Here is a 21,598-nt window from a genome sequence, read left to right as displayed (position 1 = left end):
GGGGATTCTTTTACCTTGTGGGCTCCAGGATCGAGTTCACACTGTCAGGCTTGGTGGCAAGTGCTTTATTACTGGTGGAGCTATTTTAATGGCCCATGTTTGGAATCTAACCCCATGCACCGGGGTTTAAATGCTATGTCATAGGCTGCTGTTGTACAGGTCAGAGCGTGATACATACCTGTTTCCATCGAGAACATGGAGAGGGAGAGGGTGGTTGGGAAGGTGCATGTGAACAAACTATCCTATATGCCTGTATCATGCTGGGGTCTGGGAATTGCTGCACAACCGATTTCAGTCAAACCAGTATGGTTTATTCAACAGCACACCCCAAGGTCAATCAATCAGGAACATAGGTCAGACTCAGGAGCCAATTGTGACCTTGAGTCAAGATCCTATAGGGCTCTTTAAGCCTGGGATCTATAAACATTTGTGCCAAGTTATCCCACCAATCAGGATTTAGGGACAGGGGACTTCCTTAGGAACATGTCTTTGTTGTACACTTATCCTGTTCTCACTGGGTACTCAACTGTGGCAGGGGACTTGCCTTGTCTAACATTCAAGTCTAAACTTGACAACTAGGATATCAGTTACCCATGTGCATGACTCTTTCTGACAAGCAGGATGTCACTTCCCAGGGAGGATTTAGGAACTTGAACTTTACTCAACCCCTACTCAAAACGGAAGTCTTATTCCAAATAGCAGGTGTCTCTCTTATGTTGGGGTCCATTCCAGGGCAGCCTATGAAGGCAAATACCATAAAAGCTTATACAAAAGTTCAGGAAGGGCTGCTGGGTGGTTGCTTTGGGTTCCAAGCTTATTGTGACTCACTGTACAAAACTGGCTTCTATCATGATTAGTTTCCAAGGGCACAGAATATGTAATCAACTTGGGCATAAGAAAGTTCCTAGTAACATTGAAAACAACATATGAGAAAGTTTCCTGATAATATTAGTAATAGTAAAAAATGGCAGGCTAGACCGGTAACAGTTACCTAGACTTTCACATTCCATCCAGGCCTTAATGTTTTACTTAGGTCTTAACATGTAGAAACAATGTCACAGTGAGGCCTGTCCTGTGTGTCATTAATACGCAGTGATAATTTTAACATGGGGTCACCATGGCTGCTGGACAGAGAAAGGTTAGAAGAGGCAAGAGAAGGAGGTAAAGTTCAGATGACATCACAGTCATATTTGAGACAATGGGGAATTGGAGTGTAATGGGCAAAGAATGTAGAGGGAAAGATGGGTGTGATGTATCTCAGAGATGCCTTCCTGTAACAAGGTGAAGAGGGAAGGTTTCTGGCACCAGCGGGTGTACCGTGATGGTATCAGTTGTAGGAGTTGTCAGAATGTGGCTAGAGTTTGAAACCACGGAAGGAGGATATGGTGAGAAGGGGAGATGTTAAGGAATAATATCTGGGAGCTGATGTGTGAGGAGGAGCATCCAATCGTAGAGGCCTCGTGAAGAGAGAGCCGAGCAAGTGTGACAGCAAAGAGGGGACCCAAAGGCAGAATGCAGTGTCCCTCAGGAGAAGGGCTAACAGTGTCTCCAGAGGTGCAGTTCCCAGGTGCTGGCCTGTGAGCCACCTGCCTTGGGTGACCTGAGGGAGGTCTGGAGGGAGATGTGGGTTCTGCTTAGGTTGAGCATCATGAAGAGGAGAAGCTCGTGAGTGAGGTAGCCGCAGAGGTTGGAATTGGGATTTAGTGGGATTTAGGGAATTTGTTTTTAACTCCGGTCATTTAAGTGCTTACGGGATATATTTAGTGGGGAAGGAAAGTGGGATAAGTCCCCGTAGAACAGGCTGACAGATTTTTGATGATGGGAGGAAATGAAATGGGGCTCACAGGGAAGAACTTGGTAGGAGCTTCCCTGCCTCCTTTGCTGTGGGATAGGAACAACCACTCCACACTTTACATCTCTGGATTTCCTCATTTTAGCTTACTCAGAGGAACTCATGAACGGCAGCAGCCATGTTGTATAAAAGGGGCTATTACGACTTATTCAATAACATACTGGGTTCATCTGGTAGTAGGTATGGAGTGTCTCTTTCCAGGCAGCGTGTAAGAGTGTAGAAACTTGTTCTTCAGGCTGCTTTGCAGTAGAGATCGTAAGTCTGTTTCAGATGAACTCCCAGGGTTAAGATAAGAAAGCTGGAGAGGCATTTTGCTGTTATTTGGAAGTAGTAAGTTGCCAGTTACCATATCTTTTTTTTCCAGTTAGGTCTAAAACTGAGCTCTTACCTCTACGCTTAAAATAAGCAAGGTTGTGGGCTGGTGAAAGAGTCCTCCCTATAGGCTAGAATAGAAAATAGGTTTATTGTGTATACTGCAAAAAGAGCAGTTGGTATGGCCCTGATAGAACCGTGTGTGTGTGAGAGAGAAAGTGTGTGTGTGTGTGTGTGTGTGTGTGTGTGTGTGACTGAGTGTGAGTGTGTGTGCATGCAAGAGAGAGTGTGTGAATGTGTGTGTGTATGTGAGAGTATGTGAGTATTTATGTTTGAGTGTGTGTGTGTGAGTGTGTTATGTGAGTGTGTGAGTGTGTGTGTGAGAGAGAAAGAGTGTGTGTGTGAGTGTGTGAGTATGTATGTGTGTATATGCGAGTGTGAGTGTGTATGTTTGAGTGTGTGTGTGAGTGTGTGAATGTGTGTGTGAGTATGTGAATGTGTGTGTGAGTGTGAGTGTATGTGAGTGTGTTGTGAGAGTGTGAATGTGTGTGAGTATGTGTGTGTGTGTGCGCGAGAGAGTGTGTGAGTGTGTATGTTTGAGTGTGTGTGAGAGTATGTGAATGTGTGTGTGAGTGTGTGTGTGTTGTGTGAGTGTGTGTGTGTGTGTCTGTGTGAGAGAGAGAGTGTGTGTGTGAATGTGTGTGTGTGAGTGTGTGTGTGTGTGTGTGTGTGTGTGTGGTGGAAGGCAGTGTCTCTGTTTCGGAGGGAGCCACTTTGCATGCCATTTCTTGTGTGAAATTAGCCCCTTGCAAATGGGAGAATTTCTGTGGTCTAGGGTTGCAGATAACTTTGCTTGTCTGGGCTGTTCTTCTGTTCACTGTTTGGGGAGAATGGTGCCATGATTTTTCTGTTTTGGGGGAGCTTTCTGGACCAAGCTTTCCTTTCTGGCCTTTCCTCCACTAAGGTTTACTTCAGCAAAGTAAGATTAGAGAAAGATCCAAAATTGCCTCACTCAGACCTGACTCTGGGATAGTGTAGGTCTGGGCCATGTAACCAGGACAAAAGACTTGAGAAAGGATGGCAGATAGATTGAGGGCTGTGCACGCCTGGTACTTCTCCTTTCCTGTTAAGGACTGTGATGTGATGGTGATTGACAGCCATTCATCATTACCATCCCCCCATCCCTGCAGCCACCAACTTCCTCCAAGCTTCTTTGTCCTGAGTGTCCTGCTCCCCACCCCCGCTCTCTCTTGGAAGGGAGGCTGGGTGCAGTTCAAGGAACGAAAGGCTAAAATCTGAATGATGGGTGGGTGTGCTTCTGAGAGCACTCAGAGGATGGAGGACCAAGTGCAGGGGTTCCTGTCAGGGCCGCCTGGGAGTCACCCAGGATTATGAATCTATGGCCATAGGAAGGCCAATCAGACTTCAGCACTGTAAAGAAAATATTCTCATTGCTTCCATACCTGATGGTCAGCCCTGACCATGGCTCCTGTGGTTAAACAGTCTCAGGAGATCTAAGTTTACCTGCCTTTCTTTCTGTGCCTCACCTGTTGAGAGGCCGAGGCAGCAAGTGGGGGAGACAGAACCGGCTCCTTCCTGCTCCTATGTGGCAGGTTTTCAGAATCAGGCCAGTGTTGGAACATTTCTTGGGGCCTTTGAACAGTTGTTCCAATGAGATAATTTCTCTTGGAAAACTTGTCTGCAATAGTTTTCATTGTCTAACCGGCTCCAAAAGGCTAGCCAATGTGGAAATGTTATCTTCAACAGTGATGGATATTTACTAAAAGTCTCTGGATATTACATTAAGAGTGTGATTTGTTTCTTCAAGCTGTAACTTCCTCCAACTTACAAACAGCAGCTAAATTTATTCCAGAGCAGTAATAATAGACGCTAGCATTTAGAGTCAGAGTATTTTTTTTTTTTGCCAGATATTTATATAGATTATTCGGTTCTCATGGAAGAAGCTTATAAGTGGTTTCTATATTTTCTAAATGTACAGATGAGGATGCAGAGACTCAGAGAAGTGACAGCAAAGGCAATGTGGTTCAGGAACCAAGAGCTTGAGAGAGAGAGAGAGAGAGAGAGAGAGAGAGAGAGAGAGAGAGAGCCTGAGGCAAAGCCAGCAATCAGCCAGGGCTTCGCCGCCTCAGGGATGCCCAGCCAGGAAAGCCTATTTCAGAGTCCAAAAGGCTCTGAAATATGAAGAGTTTGTGGTTCAGGCAATTTTATGAGGGGTGCTCATCACAGAGCAGTTAATCATACCATCTTCATGTGTCAGCAACTGACATTAGCCACAGATGGAGGAGGGGATAGAGTTTTACATAGTGAGAAGGAAGGGGAGGCCATGCTAGGTGGTCCCCTTTGGCACGGGTCAGCGCTGTCAGGGCCCCAACTTTGAGATGTGTAGCCTCACATACGGTATTGACTCTCGTCGTTCATGGGGAAGGTCCGTAGTTCACATTTCAGTGTTGCTAAAGAAACACTGGATGCTTTCTTTAGACTTTGGATAGCTGGGGCTCAGAGCTATGTGAGGTGCCTTTTGGGGGACAGCAGGGTAAGACTGCTGTGTGCCCATTCGCCAGAACTGCATGGTGGCAGGATCTTTCCTGGACTAGTGTACCCTCCTGTATGTCTGTTCATTTCCCAGCCTTCACCATCTGCCACGGTGCACTGCCTCTAACCGTGGGTGCTAAATGCCAACTTGGAATTTCATAGCAACTTGATAGTATCACTTTGTGATTTTAGGGTTAGTCCATGAAGCAAGGTAGGGAAGGATATGTAAAGGACTAGAAGGAGGTGAATAATGGCTCAGGGAATTCGGGATGCAGATTGTCTAAATGCTGCCAAATACCTTCTTTTCCCAGGGAGTTTGTGTGTGTGTTACAGCCCAAAGTCCGACTCTTGGAAAGAAATCACATATTCAGTGTTTTACCTCCATAAAGGTAGGTTTTCATTTATTCTCTTTTACATTTACATCTTCTTTTTTAAAATAGTAACAAATGAAATTACAAACAGGTTAACAATTAGCAAGCAATTTTATCGGTATATTTTCTGGTAACTGTATAGTTATGGTTTATGAAGAAATTCATTAGTGGTAAATAAATAAGATAGGTAGTTTTTGATGTTTACTATCAGCTGAGGCTTCATCTAGACTATAGACCATTTCTAATGAATGTATTTACCAAAGTATGTCAGTTTGCCATTTAGTTATTACTAATTGGAACATTATCTGTAGCTTTAATTCACATGGTTACGTGACAGTTTAGTTAAAAATCTTCTTTGCTCTCAAATATTTATAAATACACTGTCACTCCAGGTTATGCTATGTGTTCAGACTAAGATATTGATTTCATTTCATATGCCTGTGGCCTGTGCTGCTGATGGCCCACAGTCTGGGGAGTGGGATGAGCCACCAGCCCCGGCCACTTCTTCAGTTCTGCACGGCCTGCAACAGTTTGAGTCTGAACCGAGCTAAGGAGGACTTCTGCATGCTTGTTTAATTCCTCAAAATTTATGAGTGTGCCAGATGTAGTGGTACACACCTTTGATTTCAGCACTCAGGAGGCAGAGGCAGGAGGATCTATCTGAATTCCAGACCTGCCTGGTCTATAGAACAAGTTCCTGGCCAGCCAGGCCTACATGGAGAGAACCTGTCTAGTGTGTGTGTGTGTGTGTGTGTGTGTGTGTGTTTTGTAGAATATCTGTTGTGAGTGTGATAGAAACTTATTTAAAGATGAAATTTCTGTTTCAGGACTCATTTATTTTTAATACTTTATGCCAGGCCACATAAGAGTTTAGTATCTTCTGATGTTACTAGGGTGATAGAGATAAAGGCAGAAAAGTTAAGGAATTTTTTTAATGGAATAACTAAAAGTAACTTCAGAACTAGGTGTGAACATATTTTTAAGTACTGTAAGCTTGTGTAAGACACTTTTATATGTTTCTAATAATTAATGCAATAAGCCCAATCAGCCATAGACAGAGTTAGAGGACTAGAGCAAAGTCTGACACAGTTGTACAGGTAGCTCACTCCCCTTCTATCTAAAGGTGGGAATGTGAGCTCGAGACATCTTAGAGGGTTGGCAAAAACATCATGCATAGAAATGAACCCTCTGACCCCCTCTACCTTAGACTGTTGAGTAGACCCCACTGGACCCTCCCTACAATTCCATCCCTATGGCCTGGGTTTCTGCCTGAGCTGCTCTACTGTGACTGCCCTCAGTCACAGTAGATGGCCCACCTTAGTGGCTTTCGGAGAGTGAGGGCACCCTGAATTCCAGAAGCCAGAAGGCGCTTGCCCTGCCTATGAGACCATTATGTAGCATGAGGTCAGACTGAGCCTTTCGTTTCTGAGCATAAATTTCTCTGGCTTCACACTGCTCTTCCTTCACAGGATACAGAAAGACCTTCACTGCCGCTCCCGGAAGTGCTGACTCACAGGTCACAAACGGCATCACATTTCTCAGCCTCGGTGGGTATTCTGATTTGCTCTTCTGTTGCTGGGGCAAACACACAACCAAAAGCAACCCAGGTGAAAGCCTTTGTTCCAGCTTACACTTCCAGGTAAAGGTCAGTCATCATCATGGAAGGTCAAGGATGGAGTCGAAGTCGGAGCTGAGGCAGGAAGGCTGCCTGCTTACTGGTTTGCTCTCACTCTTGGTCTTTTCCTCTTCTGGATCATGCTCAGCATGCTTTATGCCTCCTAGGCCCATTTGCCTAGGGGATGCACCTCCCACAGTGGACTGGGCCCTTCTGCATCAATTATTAATCAAGAAAATGCCCCCCACTTGCCCACAGGCCTTTCTGATCTAGGCTATTCTTTACTTGAGGTTCCTCCTTCCCATGTAACTCTAAGTTTGTGTCAGGCTGGCAACCAAAATAATCAGCGCAGTGGTTATGATGACAGACCTCTCTCTACTGTGTCCTTTCAACATAAGCTCTGCTCCAGTGGTCACTCATTTTCTTCTCCATGACTCTCGTTTTCTCAAACCTCTGAGATACGGCTTGTGGTGACAGTCACTGACCCTTTTAAGTCTGAGGGGAGAGGTTTTTCTATGTCACGCACCCGACTCACTCATCAGCTATTGAGATTGAACTGTGTCTTTCCTTTTTTAGAGACTGAGCTGTGAGCTCTCCTGTACCTTTGGAAGCATTCCTTAAAAAGTCATCTGTTATTATATAAATGGCCATGAATAAGATGTCCCCCAAGAGCCTGTGAGAAATAGTATGTCATGTTTTCCCTGGATTCTAGAAGGAGAACGGCCACCGGACTATTTGTTCCTGCTAATCATAAAAGGCTTACAAAGCCCCCGTTAATGATTTATGGACCGGTTTAAGTGAATTGTTTCATCTAAGTAAATATGGTAAAAGAAACGTTAGTATAAGGTGTGAGCATATCATGGATTCTATACATGAAGACCATGTAGAAAGGGTTTCCTGAAACTCCATATGAAAGCAGCCCCACCCCCCCATGTGGAGGCGGGGCATAAAACATAAGAAGTGAGTGACAGCAGCCCAAATACAGGAGGGACTCAGGGCTCAAAGAAGGAAGGCTTTAGGTTTGTGGCACATGGTTCTTTGATGTGTTTTCCCATCGTTGCTTGCCCATCCATCTGCTTCTGTGGCAAAGGTCTGGCAAACTTTGGTGTGAGAAAACTGGGGGATGGGAGAACTAAAGATAAGCCCCTCCCAAGTTTTTATGTTAAATGATACTATTGGTGAGGTAAAACATCTCTTGTTAAGTGCATGACCCATTTGACATGATCCTTGGACCCTTGGGAAATGGCCTTAGAGAGCCTGACTCTATTGCTTCCTGTGACGGGTGGGGGAGGGGGGTTGAACAGTTCCCTAGTCTGTGCCCATCTCAACAGTGGTGGGGAGCCTGTCTACTAATTATGCCTTTCCAGGGCAAAGGTTCCTTTTCTCCTTCTGGGAATAACATGACTCAGTCTGTGGTCTTGCAGAGGGCAGAGATACCAGAGCTTGTAAAAACAGCCTGTCTCACACAGCTGTCTTCCCTTCCTGAGCATGATTTATTAACAGCTATAAAGCTGTAGCCAAGATTTAAACTGTTCTTGAGGGAATCTTCACGATAACAGTTTTTTTGAGGGCTTGCACTGATTGATATCAGGAGACTTAAATTTAGCATTATTTTTCCTGGGAAAACACAGAAATCCCTATTCATTCCAGATAGGGCAACAACACACCGAAGAAATTATTCTATCTTGGTGTTTATTGGGATTTCCTATAGGAACATGGGTGAGCCTCTGCCCTCCCCTCCCTGAGGGATGTTTTGGTGGGGAGGAGGAAATAGTCACACAACAGCATCTACATCTGTCAGACATGCCCACAAATTAAAACCACCATTTAAAAAATAATGTATGTTAAACATTTTACTTGATTTTGATCCTCACAAGCATTCTCCCTGAGAGGGATAATCCTATCTCCCTAGCAATGAAGCCAAAGTTGAGAAAGGGTTAGGTTTGTGGCCAGGCTCCCTTCAGTGTCTCTCTTACGAGATACTCTATCATTTTCCATCCCTGTTTAACAGACGGCCACAAAGGCAGAGCTTAGAGCCGAATGAGCATCTGACCTCAGGCTGGAGTTCAGAAAAACGGAAGTGGGTGCTGAGAAACTAAAATGAAGTGTGGGCAGGACCAGTTCTTTCCACAGCATCTGAGGAAGAACTTCCTGCCTCCTCTAGCCTCTTACCGTGAGACCTGCAAGGCCAGCTCCTCTCTCCCCTCCTTTTAGAAACACTCGACCACACTGAGTCCACCAAGACAACCCAGGACTCTTTCCTCACCAGGGTCCTAATCACAACAGTTTCTCTTCATGAAAAGTTCATCTAGAGCAGGTCATATGGCTCAGTGGATAAGGGCTGGGGATCACAAGCCTGAGCCAAGTTCAGTCCCAGCATAGAAGATTCACACACACTTTTTTCTCAAAATGCACAATACACAAGTAAATAAACAAGGCAGGACCTTTTCTAAGTTGACAGAGTCAACAAGAAAGAGCTTCCACTGACCCTGAAATAGGTAACTATAGATGTTTTAGATGAAGCACTAATTTTTTATGCCACTGTCTTGCACACTGTAGGATAGAAGACCCTAGAGTTCATTAATGTTAGTAGGAATCTCCCACCCTAGCTCAATGACTGTGTAATAATACCACACCACCTTACTAAATTTTCAAATGTCCTCTTCCTGGTACACAGCACTACCACAATACATTGGTTACATTGTCATGCTAGGAGTTAACATAGATTATTGATGTCTTAGTTGGGTTTTACTGCTGTGAACAGACACCATGACCAAGACAACTCTTATAAGGACAATGCTTAACTGGGGCTGGCTTACAGATTCAGAAGTTCAGTCCATTATCATCAAGGTGGGAGCATGGCAACATCCAGACAGTCATGATGCAGGTGGAGCTGAGAGTTCTACATCTTTATTTAAAAGCTGCTAGTGGAATACTGACTTCTAGGCAGATAGGATGAGGGTCTTAAGCCTACAGCCACAGTGACACACCTCCCACAAGGCCACACTTCTAATAGTGCCATTCACTGGGCACATATGAACCAACACATTCTATTCCTGGGCTCCCATAGGCTTGTTCAAACACATTAGTCTATAAGGTCATTTCTAGCCATAGCATAATAAAAAATACAGTTAGTTCAACTTCCAAAGTCCTCATAGTTTCAACAATGTTAAAAGTCCAAAGTTTAAAGTCTCTTCTGAGATCCATCCAATCACTTGATTGTTATCCCCAAAGCAAGACGGGAAACCAGCTGGGCAAATGCCAAACTCTGCATCTCCATGTCTGATGTCAAACTCCTTTTCATCTTTGTTGACTGCAATGAACTTCTTTCTCCTGGGCTGTTTCTACTCCCTGTTAGCAGCTTTCCTCAGCAGATGTTCTGTGGCTCTGGCACCTTGAAAATCTTGGGGGCTTCAAAGCAACTTCAATGTTACAGCTTCTTGTTTCAATATCTGGGAGCCACACAGGGCTGGTGTCACTTCGCCAACTCTGTCCTCTATAGCATCCTAGGCTCAGGTTGATCCACTCCACTGCTGCTGCTGTTCTTGGTGATCATCCCATCGTACTGGCATCTCCAATACACTGGAGTCTTCTGCTGCAATGAGGCTTCACCAATAGCCTCTCATAGGCTCTCTTCATGGTGCCCAGCCTCAAATCCTTTGTATGACCCCTTCAGTCCTGGACCATCATCTGCACCTGAGGCTGCACCTTCACCAGTGACCTTCCATAGCCTCTCACAGTGCCAAGCCTCAGCTGCTCTTCATGATGCCTTCATGCCTTCAAAACCAGTACCACCTGGGTGACTCTTACACATTACCAAGTACAGCTGCAGCAGGAGCTACACCTTAGCTAATCTCTAGAACACAGCTTCTTTGTGTTCTCAGAAAACACCTCCCAGATTTCACCTCAGTGGTGCTGGTTTCTTTTTAATCACTACTAACTCCTTAGCTCCAGCTGACCAGCATCAGTTGTCCCAATGGTCTCCTTCTACTCTTGATTTTAAAGCCAGAGGCACATGGCCAAAGCTGCCGAGTTCTTCTGCTTGCAGGAGCTGGAACATGGCCCCTTTGTTCTTTTACATTATCACTAGCTTCTTCTTCTTCTTCTTCTTTTTTTTTTTTTTTTCAACTCCTTCACTGCCTAAGCTTGGCTGTCTTGGATCTTTTTCTGTAGATTGACTGTGAACTCAGAGATCTGCTTTGGCTTTATTTCATACTTGTTCAAAATGTTCTTCATAACACTTAACCAGAGAACAAAGTCTGTGATGGGTATTTCCTAGACATCCTTTGTCAGTGCAATTAATCTGAGTTTTTTTTTTTCACCTTAGCCTCAGGCAGACTCTTCAGACAAGGGAAAAAAGTAGCCACATTCTTCACCAAAGCATCACAAAAAACCAGCCTATAAGCCATATATTGAAGTTCTTCATTGAAACCTTTTGGGCTAGGTCTGCACAATTCCAATCACTCTCAATAACAAAGTTTTTCATATTCCTAATAGGATAGCCCATTAAGCCCCATTTAAAACCTTCCACAGCTTCCCAAATCCAAAGTCCCAAAATTTACATTCTTCCAAACAAAAGCATAGTCAGGCCTATCACAGCAATACCCCACTCCTGGTACCAACTTCTGTCTTAGTTATGGTTTCATTGCTGTGAACAGACACCATGACCAAGGTGACTCTTATAAGAACAACACTTAATTGGGGCTGACTTACAAGTTCAGGGCTTCAGCTCATTATCATCAAGGCAGGAACATGGCAACATCCAGGCAGGCATAGTTTAGGTGGAGCTGAGAATTCTGCATCTTCATCTGAAGGCTGCTAGTGAAAGACTGACTTCTAAACATCTACGATAAGGGTCTTAAGCTCATGTGACACACCTGCTCCAACAAGGCCACATCTCTTAATAATGCTACTCCCTGGCCAGGCATATACAAACCATCACAATTGGATACCCATACCTTTCTAGTAGGTCCCTGTAAATAATTCCTTTCATTTGTTATAGTAGTATTACCACATATGATAAGAGTTTGAAATTCTTTGCACTATATTCTTTAGTGTTATTTATTCCTGCCTTATGGAGGGATACATTGATTGCTTGGAGTTTTATATCCTCTCCTTTCCCTGGGTGCCTGATATAGCATTGACTAGCATGTGTCTCTTAAGGAGAAGAGCCAGCTAGCCGACTGAAAATGGACATTTCTTTTATGAAATTCATTACTCTGTTTTTCTGAGACTCTAGGAGCCTATTATTATATTTTGTCTCAATTTGGGTATAAATGTTCTGATTATGCAAATATCTATAGTTTCAAAACTGTGAAGGTGTCAACTCTAGGTGCTAGAGACACGAGAAAACCACTGAGAACTGCACAATGTCAAGGTTCCCAGAGACACACTCTTGATAAATAGCAATCTTAAAAGTTCCTAAACAAAATAATGATGAGAGTTTCCACATGGGAAACTGCACCCCTTAGCTTCCTCAAGCCATCGAAAAGATGAAGAAAACTCCCATTATATGCTAGCCCCAGCATATTACATACACTAAGGAGTTATTCCTGTTGTTTGGCAGTTTTCTTCTAATTTCCTTCAAGATCACTTAGATTCATATAAAGCTACTGCTGACTCAGAAACAAAAGTATAGGTGTAAACAAGACAGCCATGCCTTAAGTATATAGAGAGTGTGAGGCTCACACCAAGCCGATCAGATCTGGCTTCTAAGGTGAAGATACTCCCATGGGTTCCAGTGCTACTGGTAACAAACAAATATGCTCTTTTGTTTTATTCCAAGCAAAGCATGCTGTCCCGGGGTTTCTCTGCACATGGATAGATTGTATCACTCATGGATGGGGGACCACTTCAATCTCTGTTTCTTACAGGCTACTTTGTGGCTGTTTATTCCGCTGGCCAGTTCCTTCATTTGCTTAACATTCAGCATCCAGACTTGATCTGCCACAGTCTGTTTCTCACAGGTAAGGTTTGTAGCTTCTGTCGCACAGACCCAGTCTCTGTAGGTTTGCTCTGACATGAATGGTGCCATTTTTTATTTGGTGATCTGCTCTTTCTTCTTCTTTTTTTCTGTTTGCTAGGAATCAAAATGGCTGATATGCTACCTCCAGGTCCTTTGCAGTCCCTGCCGGGGTCCCTGATTCTGGACTGCTATTCTGGAAAGATCTATAGAGCAACCCTTGACCAGTCATACTTGATGTGGCTCCTATGGAATGCCCATCTAGACTGTGAGAAAATGGCCGCATTGCACTGTGCACTGTCCTGTGGTCAAGACCCAGGGTTCCCAGAACAGGTGAGAAGATTGCTCCAGCTTAAAGACTGGCAACAGATGATACCAAGGGAACTTACTTAGTGCTTCAAGAAGATCAGAAGTTAGTTTTGGCTCTGTTACAGTGTCTTTGCTTGAGCATAGTCTTCCTTGGTGCTTCCTGTTTGGTTGGCTCTGTGCCTGGCCTTAGGCTATGAAGGTGGGTTGTCTTTTGAGTTCAGTTGTCCCCTGTACCCATCACTTCAGGGAACCTAGATCAGCTCTGGCTTAATACTATTAAATGGAGCAAGCCCCCAAAGAAGCAATTCATAAGGTTTAAGTGGCATGTTCTTCTAAGTCATATGGTGACATCTTGTGCCATCCTGCTCCACCTGGCCTGGATTATGAATTGTCACTTTGTCCAGTGTATTCACACCGAATTTTCTACTTGTACCTAATAATGGCCATGACATTTAGATATGCTAAGATAAGCCATAGAGTGTTTCCTTTGAATGAGAAGTTGAAAGTTTTTGATTTAATGGGAAAAGAAGTACTGTCTTGTCAAGGTTGCTAAGGTTTGTTGCTGTCTGTGATTTCAGCTCTCATAGGGGTCGTGAAATGTACCTCCTAAAGATGAAGCGCAGCTACTTATCGGGCTCTCTCTCCTTCCTTTCTCTGTTTTTCTGAGATAGGTTTATCTCCGCCGCCCAGGGTGGTCAGGTTCTTACTTTGTGGCTCATGCTGGCCTCACAGTTGAAGAAATTTCCATCAGTCTCCCAAGTGCTGAGATTTCAGGCCTGAGTCCTTGAACTCTGCACTCTACTGGCTTCTCAGCACTGTGAGCTAGTGCTCCAAGGAGACGCTCAGCAAATGAGTTTCTCAGATGATCTTCTCCCCTCTGCCTGTTTGTATTTAGTATAATGCATCCCCCAAAGGGCCAAGCAGGTGTAATGCCTCACCTCTGCCATCCCAAATGCTGAGACGGGAGATTTCTGTGAGTTCAAGGCCAGCCTGGGCTTCACAGTAAGTTTGATGATATCTCAGATTATAGAATTAATTTCTGTCCCAACTTTCTCAGAAGAAACAAGCACCAAAGGTCTAAGATCTTATGTGGCAAATATTTATTACATTTTAAATAAGATAGCCTACATTGTATTACTCACAGCCCCCTCTCAGCACAATTTACTCTCTGAAGCTATTCTAAAAAGTCCGGAAAATCCTCTCGTCAATCAGTGATTTGGGGTTAGTGATAGGCTAGTTAGTTGGAAAAAGCATACTTTAAAAAGCCCATAAAACAAAAATATATGTTTGTTTGCATAAAAATACACATTTATTTGCTTGCCTTTAGTCTAGACCAAAGTCTGTTCTTTGTGAATGAACTAACTGAACTTCAGTCATTTTTTCTTCAATAAACTCTCTAATTTCCCGTCCTTCATAAAAGGTTTGTGCATGTGAATACATATTTAAATGTGTCTTCATGGGTGTACACGCCTGTGTGTGCATGCACATCTATGTGTATGTATGTCAAAGGCCAGAAGTAGCTTTGGATGTCTTCAGACATTTTCCACATTGATTCTGAGGTCTCTTTAAACCTGTAGCTTGCTTTTCTGCTAGGCTGTCCAGCCAGTGCCTTTTGCTCTGCCCAGCATTGGGGTTATAGACATGTGCTGCACCCTCATATGTGAGTTTTAGGGACCAGATCCTCACACTTGCATGGCAGTCACCCTGCCCACTGAGCCATCTCCTCAGTCCCTAAACATTTTATTTCTAAGGAGATCAGTAATGTGGAGAGCAGTGTAGACATGCCTTTACCCACTCTTCATAGTTGTTTCTTCTACATCTAGTCATTTTTAGTGTTTTAGAATCCGACTCTAGTCTTGTGTTATAGAAGCGCAATTTCGAGCCTTGCCACAATATGCAACTTATATTGATGCAGTCTGTATTGGACTTGTTTGTAGACGGTTTTAATTAAATTTAATATTAAATATATACTATGTAAAAATAAGCATGACTGGCACAGTAGATACAGAATAAAGCATCCTGTGGAGAGTAAGCTGGTAAGTGGTGTGACAGTGTTTATTCAGTGATGTCTGTACTGGGCTTTAACCCCGGGCTGGTATCTGTAAGTCTGGCAGTCTTGTTGAGCATTACTACTGTGTTCAGTAGATCTCCTGATGGGTACTTTGTATAGAACACCATCCATTCTTGAAATCGATGCGTAATGGGTTGAGGAAGGAGGTTCTTCTGGAGGCTACCCAAAGGCTTCTGTTAAAAGGATATCTACAAATAACCTTATTTACAATACTGTCATACTTAGCCAGGACTATGTTGGTTGGTTTTTATGCTGGAAGTCTGTGTATTTTTAGGAAACTCCAAGATAGATGTAGAATTTTAAAACTTCATTATATATTACATATTTATACCTATGTTGTGTGTTATACATTGCACGTTTTTGTATCACTTGGTGGGATGCAGTACAGATTTAAAAGCCAACAGAATTCTGTGGCTTTTCTTCTCAAAGATTGTTCAGTGGATTTCTGAGCGTGTTTCTGCCTGCCACTCATTTGACCTCATTCAAGAGTTTCTAATTGGTAAGTGTTGCTGGTGCTGCGTGGTAAGCTGTATGTTCAACCCTTTGCTTGAGGGAAATCAGTAAGTGGATAATGAATGCTTCTGTCAAAATGCTGTTTAGGAGGTTTTGGGGTTTTTAGACCTTATCGCAATCAGTGGCTAATGAAATTTCATTCTCTCGTGGATTTTGCAAGAAGCTGTGGTTTCCAGCCAATGAGATAGATCAGACTTTGAGTCTATAACCTTATAAACAAAAATTTCAGTAAAATATATCTTTCTTAGCCTGTTTCATGTTGGTTGGCTATGAGTGAATGTCATCATGTCATCTCATTGTAAAAGCAGCACCTGAACATTTTAAGCTGTAGATAAAATCATAATGGTTAACCTCTGGAGACATAAATGAGGTGGTAGGGTCGTATCGGTTTACTGGATTTGGTTAAATCACCATGTTGACTTCTCTGTTTCTATTATGTCTCTAATCTGCTCAGCTTCTTCCTACTGGAGGGTGTATCCCGAGCTGGATGATGTGGACATGCTCTTACCATTCTCCTCTGTGCTGACTTGGAACACAGTAAGGAGCAAAGTCACTGTGGGGCCACCTCTGTGGGTTGGGGGAGACCATTCCTGTTACGGTAACCAGCTTTAGAATTTCACTTCTGTTTCAAATGATAAACAGCTGAATTGAAATTTCTTTAAAGGTTAATATGATTCCACATATGAAGATTGTATCCTATGTAGTAAATCCTACATGCACACATGCATATATATGCACACATATTCTGAAATGCACATGGAAAAGGGGCATTGTTGTGTCAATAAAAGTTGAATGCATGTCTGTGAAGGATTTCAAAACCTAAAAAAAAATAATTTAAAAGCCAAATCTGAATCACTTCTGCACCTAAGTACCTTGGTCAAGGATGCTCAGCTTACAGAGACTCTATTCCATCAGTCAGATACATAAAGCAATAGTTATGACAGGGCAGACACGGGGTGACTGTCACTTTTCCCCCTGGCAGGCAGGACAGAACCTTAGGTATAGCATTTTGTAAAAGGATATTTTTACTCCCGTGTTGACCAGACTCAAGTATCCAGTAGGTTTTATGAACGAGGTCTTATGAATGGCTAGAGCACTGTGGTAGCACTTGGTATAGTTTGACTTTTGAGACACCTTTTTCTGTTTTCATAAAGATTTATAAAAAAGAAATTAGGCAACTCAAAAGCTTCAGGGCGAATTAAAGTCCTGCTTCCTGTCACTCTAGATGCTTCTAAAGTGGGCAGTGGTGCACCAGGCTATTCTGTGAGGGCAGCCTGCAGCACCTGCTTCTTCCCCTTTCAGTCAGATGGTGGAGCAGTGTGTGTGGTCCTGAAGTACGAGTTGTATTTAACAGGTATTTAGAGCAGCAATACATTTAATTTAGGCAACAGGCATTGGGAAATATGTATTGAATAAAATGTGAGACTTTTCACTTTGTACTTTGTCTATGTCTCAACACAGTTGGTAGAGGCATATAAAGAGCATGCTTGTAATTTGACACTCAGGAGGCCTAGGCAGGAAGATCTTCCGTTGGAGTTTAGCCTGGGCTACGTAGTAGTGAGACCGTACCTAAAGAAAAAAATAAAGAAATATTTAAATGTGTTTGATTGACCTAGTTTTTGTTTGTTTGTTTGTTTTCTTTTCTTTTTGTTTTGGGACATGGTCTCCTGTAACCCAACCTGGCCTGCCTCAATTGCCTGTGTAGCTGAGGACAACCTTAAATGCCTGATCCATCTGCCCCAAGTGCTGGGATTGCAGACATGCACCACAGTACAGTTGTGTTTGATTAACTTCTAAATTTTTGATACTTAACAATTGCAATACTTTCCTGAAGGTTTTCTCTGCTTGTTTTTTTGGATTACAGTTAATAGATTTCTTTGCTTCAGTGTAAAACTGCAAAGGGAAAGACCGGGCTTCTCCTTTTTCTAGGCACCCACTTCGTTTTTCTTTTAAACAACTTACGAATGCGTAGGTGGAGTGTAGTTCTGTGGCAGGAAGTCCGCAGGTTACACCATCTGGTCAGGAAATGCACACCTCAGCTCCCTCTGCGTGTTACCCACTGCCCTTCTGTCCTATGACTGAGGTTGGAGAGGCAGGCTGGGAACAGTGGTCCCTGGGCTGTGTTCGTACCCGGATGCTGTGTGAACCACCATCCCAATGGGCAGGGACTCATTTGCTCATTTCTCAAGGCTTTCTGGGGCCCAGGGGACCTTGTGGACACATACACAAAATGGCACCAGGAAGATTCCACAATAAAACATAGAGAAACCCAGTTATAACCTCGCTAGACTTATCTTGGGGTTTACTGAGTGGCTTTAAAACTTATTGTGTTTGAAATAAATTCCTTAAAAGGTCTCCCCCAAGTCTGTGCTCTGTGCATTTATTTTCGTATTCATATTCATCTTCAGCAATGATACAAGTGTTGCCTTTCTGTAGTTGGTAATCATTCCCAATGCTTGCTATAGCAAGAAGTAGCAAATTCACACATCTAGATGGAAAGATTGACTTAGATTTTTTTTTTTTTTAATTTGAGACAAAGAATCACTATTTAGCTTAGGCTAGCCTAGAAGTCTCTCACCTGGATCACAGAAGCATAACACCACACTTACCAGCAGTTGGATTTTTAAGATAAACACTATTATAAAAACCAAAACAACAATAAAAAAAAACACCAAAAAGCCCCCCACATTGAATTTAATTCGTACCCAAAATCTATCTGTTTCAATGGCCTCTGTACAGTCAATTAAAATACTAGAAAGTAGAGTATTCTTGCTCTTAGCTAATTCTAAATTGTGCATTGTAATTAGTTATTGTACCATTGAAAATGCTATTTTGAACTTACATAAGTTAATTTTTGTGTTGCTGTTAAAAAAAAATACCGCAAGAATCGGTTCAAGAGAGAAGGGGTATTTTTCCCACAGTTTTCTGGGTACAGTCCTTTAAGGCACAGAAAGCATGGTGGTGGCCGCTGACCATACCACATCATAGGCAAAAGTTAGGGAGCTGTAAATGCTCCTGCCCATTGGATTTAATCTCTATGTAGCCCAGTACCCACAAGAAAGACTGATGCCTGTTGAAGGGCTGGTCTTCCCACCTAAATCTACCTAATGAGTTAATGCCTCACAGACATCGCAGAGCCGTTCCAGACACTGCCAAGATGAGAGTCAATATTAACCATCACAGAACCTGACATAGCAGGACTGTTCTGAGATGTCTGTTGCTCAGCAGCAGTTCGGGAAAGCACATGAAAGATCCCTACCACAGATACTTTGTGTTCCTACGGGAACTCAATAGCACCAGTGTTCTGCAATTAACTGCGTCACCACAGGTGACTTTCTTCCCACAGGGACAGTGTGTCAGTGAGATCCAGCCGTCCATGTGCCCACCAATCAGATACTTTTACAAGCATTCTTAGATCGCTTTCTAGTGCCATCTATATTTTGAAGGAAATTTGAATTGACTGGCAGAAAGGCAAACCACATAGCTAATACACAGACACCTTTTCATGGTATCCACGGGGTGAGGGCAATTTTATAAGTTTATACCTTTAAATTTGGTCCCTGCCCTCTTTTTAATGGGCAGGGTTTCATACACTCAAGGCCAGGCAGGATAGGACTTACTATAAAGCCGAGGATGGCCTTGAACTTCTGATCCTTCTGCCTCTATCTGTCTTGCCTGGAATTAGACTTTCAACTACTCCTGGCTCACCAGGCTTGTTCTAATGTTCATTAGTTAGCACAATGCCAGGGTGCAGTTAATTGGCATGAACTGCATATGTTTTAGCATTGGACTGTGTAGATACTCTTTATGAGACGCTCCTGTTCCTGAGATCTTGGTGGACTGCAGTGCGTGAGAGTCCCATGCATTTCTTGTTCCTTCTAGAGAGGACAGGGTCATACTAGATAGTGAAAGACAAGGGCAGAAAGGGAAGGCATACAGACCAAAGCCTCCACTTAATTGTGACTTTCGTAGTTCCAATATAACTTGCCTCGTTCATTCTTAAGTAGAAATGTCTAAACATACAGTATTTGTTCCGTATTTTCTAACAGTAATTGCTCCTCTTGGTCAGCTAATTTTTAAAGAATACTGAAAAAAAAGAAAAAAGTGGGGTGGTTGTGCACACCTTTAATCTCAGCACTGGGGAGGCAGAGGCAGGTGGATCTCTGTAAGTTCAAGTCCAGCCTGTACTACAGAGTGAATTTCAGGACACAGCCAGGGTTGCACAGAGAAACCCTCTCTGAAACAAAACAAAACATTAACCAAAAAAAAAAAAAACCCTCAAAACAAAACAAAACAAAAGAATATTTCATTTTCCAAGGCAGGATACACACTGTCCTATGATTTTGCACTAGGAAGTTACTTAAAGTAGAGGTTATCACACAGGAAGCTGCTTGTCCTCGCCCTCTGTCTATGCAGAAGACACTCCCTGAAGGCCTGAGTGTGGGCGGTTGACGTGTTGCATTCATGTTTCCCTGTCATAGGAAGTTCCTGGGATAGAGCTTGTGACCGAGGAGCTCCCATTGCCTCTTATGAAGGTAAGTCCTGCTCTGAGACGGCGACCTCTGCTGCCCCTGATATTACTGTGGCTTCAAAGGGTATTGCAGCCTGGCAGAGAAAGATGGGGCCCAAGCAGGGTGGCTTGCCTGAGAGTCCTTCCACAGAGCCCGTGCAACAGTCGCTGATGTGATGTTATATAATGCCTTACATGTTGAAGAGGGAGGTTTTCTGAAGACAGAGAATCACACAGCCCAACTTGAACCATGGACCGCCCACCAATGCTTGCCACAAAGCCTTTTACTGAAGGAACTCTTGGAACATGTCTTTAGAGAGGCTGGAATCCGTTGTTGCCTGACACACACACACACACACACACACTCACATGTACACACACATATACACACACTAACACATGCATGCACATACACATAAACACACATGTATGCATGCACATACACATACACTCATATGCACACATACACACACTAACACATGCATACATACACACACACCCCACATATGAATGTACGTTCATATACACAGACACATTCACACAGACACATCATACACATAGACATATGCACACACACATACACACATATACATACTTACACACTCATTCACATAAATGGATACACACATACACACATGCATGCATACACATACACACACCACATACTAATGAATGTACATACAGAGACAAACAGATACATTCACACATACACATCACACATATAGACATATGCGTGTGTATGCATGCATGCAGATACACACATATACACACTAACATGCAGAGACACACATACCTATCCCCCACACAGGCAATTTCCAGTCAAAAAAGTTCTAAGTAAACTGGACTGGGATCTCTTGTTTCTCTCAGAGCAGCTTCTCCATTCCTCAAAAGTGAGGTGGTGGCTTGATATATGTCCTCATGGTCACGAAGGGGCCTGTGTCTGTCTGCGATCTTCTGGTTTCAGCATACAAAGGGAGGGTGGGGTGCGATGTGGTGAGTAGAAAAGAAGATGCTCATAGTTAAAAGCTGGGGGTCGTTAGCTCAGTTCCCCTTAGCTCTTTTGCTGCATTTGGCATCGCTTCTAGTAATTACAGCCTGGCCCAGCCCGGGAAGTCTTAGTCTCTTATGCTGAGCCCTTTTATTTCTGTTTCATTCTTTTTGGATCCTTGGTGCTGCGCCGACGGCTGGGGAGCTCCAGCGCTAAGGTCCCTGTCAAGTACTGGGGCAAGAGGGGGCAGATGGAGGCTGGCTCGGTGGCTCTTCTTTGGCTCCTAAGAGGCCCTTGAGCTGTCCAGAAGCAAGTGTAGAGCCAGCCAAACCCTCCTGATGTGTGAGGATGGCAGGGAACGTTATGCTTTATAGGTGGCTACAGGGGGGACCATCTGCTTCTTCTTACCCTACCAACCGTGGTACATTCGCTTGACAAGCCACTGAAGGTTTCTTTGCTTTGTTCTGTTGTCATGCTGGGGTTAAACTTGGGTCCTTGAGGTGCATGCCAGGCAGATGCCTTCCCACCTGCACTCTCCGGTC

The 21,598-nt window shown here is 43.4% G+C and overlaps 1 protein-coding gene across 1 annotated transcript in view; it reads left to right on the top strand.

Annotated features, from left to right (window-relative positions):
- GSAP (gamma-secretase activating protein) overlaps positions 1–21,598 on the top strand; it is a 93,764-nt gene that overhangs the window by 37,362 nt on the left and 34,804 nt on the right. The window contains 7 exon segments of the mRNA XM_080936069.1: positions 5,029–5,106; positions 6,558–6,635; positions 12,577–12,677; positions 12,789–12,998; positions 15,475–15,544; positions 16,013–16,095; positions 20,040–20,093. Of these exon segments, the coding sequence (XP_080792195.1) occupies positions 5,029–5,106; positions 6,558–6,635; positions 12,577–12,677; positions 12,789–12,998; positions 15,475–15,544; positions 16,013–16,095; positions 20,040–20,093 (674 nt within the window).

This window comes from Micromys minutus (genome assembly GCF_963924665.1).
Source record: "Micromys minutus genome assembly, chromosome: 23".
Taxonomy (NCBI): Eukaryota; Metazoa; Chordata; class Mammalia; order Rodentia; family Muridae; genus Micromys; species Micromys minutus.
Note: the sequence above shows the minus strand (reverse complement) of the source record. Positions and strands in the feature narration are given on the sequence as shown.